Here is a 3281-nt window from a genome sequence, read left to right on the forward strand (position 1 = left end):
CGCTTATAAAGCTAATGAAAGGGGCGGGCCATTGACAGTAAGACTAAAGAGAAAAGGGCTAGACGATGCTGGGAATCAATGAAATGAGGCAGGATCTGTACGACTAAGCAATTTCAGTACAGGAGGGGAGCCTGTACAACTGTACAAGACTGAAGGCAAGACAAGCCAAGTACAAGATCATTAATGGGTACAATAAAAACTTTTGTATGGCCCTTCTGCAAACACAGATGGTGCAGAATGAGGACCTTTGAGAGGTTGTATTAAAAAAAACTGCAGGACTCAGATACATATTGGGGGGGATGTATCAAAACTGGAGCAGACAAAAACTGGAGCAGCTGTGCATGACAACTAATTCTCTCTGCAGTTTGTTCAGATTTGCAAATGAAAAGGAGACGCTGATTGGTTGCCATGCACAGCTGCTCCAGTTTTTGTCTGCTCCAGTTTTGATAAATTCCCCTCATTGTATTTTTTCAAAGAGTTCCTATAGATCATTGTTTTATTGTTGCTGTATACTCAGCTTCTGAAAACAAGCTAAGCAAAATAAGAGCGCCAACTGCTTTCAGCAGATTGCAGGAATAGTTTTTTTAAGAAATATTCTACAAAACATAGGTGTTATAGGAGGGCTCCAACAACAATCTATAGGTACCAGTGAATAAATCCCACTGTACAATATTATTTTTTTAAATCCAGGTCGCCTCTTAACACCTACTATTATACAAGAATATAAGTATATAAAGGACACCTTTATCTTTTGCAGCTGACCCCATATTTCATATTCACTGCTCTCTAACAGCGTTATGCACTAAAGAGTGAAGAGTTTGGAGAAGGCAGGAGAATTTAACAATCTAGGACAACATAGCTGAACTGGAAAGTGAGCTGAATTGGACAATTTTTTCCAAATCAGCTATGTTGTCCTAGATGGTTCACTTCTCCTGTACAGGTCAGCCAATACAGGTCAGATCAGAATAAAAAGTACAGAAGGCCTCCAAATGCAAAAACAAGTAGAGGTTCAGGTGTTAGAGACAGGACAGACTCAGATGGGTGCACGTGCACTGGCTTCTGAGGGAAGAGACTCTAAATAGCCACAAACAGAACAGACACAAGAGAACAAAGACTAACAACCCTAAGAGGGGAAACCCCAGACTTGAGAATTTACAATTGAACACAATACAGATGTAATGTAACAATTGATTTGATTGACAATGCCCCTGACTGATATACAAAGACTTAGGGGGTTATTCACAAAGCTGCCAAGGGCAGCTAAGTGAATATCCCAGCCGAAGTGAAATGAGCCAAACTACGTTCGGCTATTCACTTCTGGCTTGTACGGCTAATTTCAGCCTTGCATCGGCTGAAATCAGCCGTATATCGTCTGCCTTCGGCTGCACTTCAGTCAGCCGAACATGAGCGTGAGCCGAAGTGCAGAAGGACTTCGCTCAGCCGATTCAACATCTGGATCAGCTGAGCCGAAGCTCCAGCAGCTCACTTTTTGCCGTTCGCCCCTATTCACATAGGGGCCGAATGGCAGTGAGTGAATAACCAAGCGGCATTCAGCTCAGCTATTCTGCTCGGTACCTCAGTGGTACCGAGCAGAATAGGAAATCAATGAAGAGTCAGAAGAAAAAAAAGGAGTTGAAAAAAAATGTTAAAAATGTAAAAAAATGAGAATCCGCAACATGGCGCTGAACAGAAACCATTCGGATGGAGGGGGTGTCGCAGTGAATAATTGTGAGAGCGTTTTGATGTCCTACGACCATGTGGAGCTTACATTTAGTGACATGGCCAGCTCTTCGGATGCTTTTCGGGGGACTAAGAAAGGCACGATATTGCTGACCCCATACAGAATGATCTTTGTATCCAAAGGAAGGGATCCAATGCAGTCATTTATGATGCCTTTCTACATGTTAAAGGATTGTGAAATCAAGCAACCGGTTTTTGGTGCTAACTTCATCAAAGGGATTGTGAAAGCAGAACCTGGTGGTGGCTGGGAAGGCACTGCCACATTTAAACTCAGTTTTCCAGCTGGGGGAGCCATTGAATTTGGACAGTATATGTTACAAGTGGCCTCTCAAGCTTCAAGAGGAGGACCTCCAGGAGGTGCATTTCCTTTTATGCCTAATGGAGGCTATGGCTACCCACCTCCGGCAGCCAATGGCATCTATCCTTCCCCTCCTGCTGCGGCTGGGTACCCTTTTCCACCACCACCCAGTGAGTTTTTTCCAGGACCTCCAATGCAAGACAGTTCGATGGCATACATGCATCCACCTCCTCCTCCCTACCCCGGGCCCAGGCAGCCCCCCTCAGCTTCTGCTCCTGACTTGCCTTCTACTCTAGCAGCTGAAGCCAAGGCTGCGGAGGCAGCTGCCAGCGCATACAACAGTTCCAACCCTTCCAATTATTCCATGCAAATGGATTTTCCTCCACCACCTCCTTACTTTCCACCGGATGAAAAGAAAAACCAGTAAGAAGCCTTCTGTGCAGCTTTAACCAGGAACCAAGTTCCTGCCATTCCTTTATAGCTTCTTAACTAGAAGCCAGATTTCCAAAGACACTAATCCTGTAACATTCCTGGTGATGGTCTTTCTGCCAGTGAATGCCCATAGCTCATTAAAGCCCAACTCCAGGCTCAGCCTCCCCCATGGAGACACCCTAGATTAAACTGATAAGATTGTTTTGCTTTTTTTTTTAATATCCTTATATTTTCAGATGTCTTCAGGTCGGTCATGTTGTCACATGGTGTCCCATGGTGGGGTCATCTATTCCCGAGTGGTGGGCTGTCCTCAATGATGTGGAGAACGGTGTTGACATGATGACATCAGCTGCACTCTCTGCATTATTACACTGTGAATAAAGGGTGCTGCAGTGATGCCCCCTCAAGGGATGGACTTGTAACACCCTGCATTCATAGTGTGTTTTGCAGATTGATAAGGCGGGTGTAATTCAACCCAAAAAGCTGAGAAAATCTTGTGGCAAAAATAAGGTAGTGGGGGGACAGTTCGGGGTTGGAGGCGTGTATTTCAGTGTTTTTAAGCAGCGGGGGGAGGGACCTTTTTGTAAATGGTAAAACTGGCCTGGAGTTGGGCTTTAGCACTTCTGACCGGCATATGATGGGCTCCTCTGGAACAGTAGCTTCTGTTCACCCCTAGACATCATCAGAAAGACCATTCTATGACCATTCTGTCTTGCACATCGGAATAATTGCAGACTGGACTGTACTGCGTCCTGCTACATCAAGCATGCACTCTTTTTCTTCTCTGTTATTTGATTGCTGTGTATATGCA

The 3281-nt window shown here is 44.8% G+C and overlaps 1 protein-coding gene across 2 annotated transcripts; it reads left to right on the plus strand.

The window, feature by feature from the left end:
• The first annotated feature begins 1670 nt into the window (after positions 1-1670).
• LOC108786363 (WW domain-binding protein 2-like) lies at positions 1671-2652 on the plus strand. Of its 2 annotated transcripts, XM_018555637.1 has the most exons (2): positions 1671-2072; positions 2211-2652. In XM_018555637.1, the coding sequence occupies exons 1-2, from the start codon at positions 1677-1679 to the stop codon at positions 2463-2465; spliced, it is 651 nt and encodes a 216-aa protein (XP_018411139.1). In that variant the 5' UTR covers positions 1671-1676; the 3' UTR covers positions 2466-2652. The 2 variants fall into 2 exon arrangements, with proteins under 2 accessions (XP_018411139.1, XP_018411137.1); XM_018555635.1 differs by having other exon boundaries at positions 1671-2652.
• The last annotated feature ends 629 nt before the right edge of the window (positions 2653-3281 follow it).

This window comes from Nanorana parkeri, unplaced genomic scaffold, assembly GCF_000935625.1.
Source record: "Nanorana parkeri isolate BGI_ZX_2015 unplaced genomic scaffold, ASM93562v1 scaffold206, whole genome shotgun sequence".
Lineage (NCBI taxonomy): Eukaryota > Metazoa > Chordata > Amphibia > Anura > Dicroglossidae > Nanorana > Nanorana parkeri.

Bases quoted from the DNA above. Each gene is read 5' to 3' on its own strand.
- LOC108786363 (XM_018555635.1), top strand. From the start codon at position 1,677: ATGGCGCTGAACAGAAACCATTCGGATGGAGGGGGTGTCGCAGTGAAT.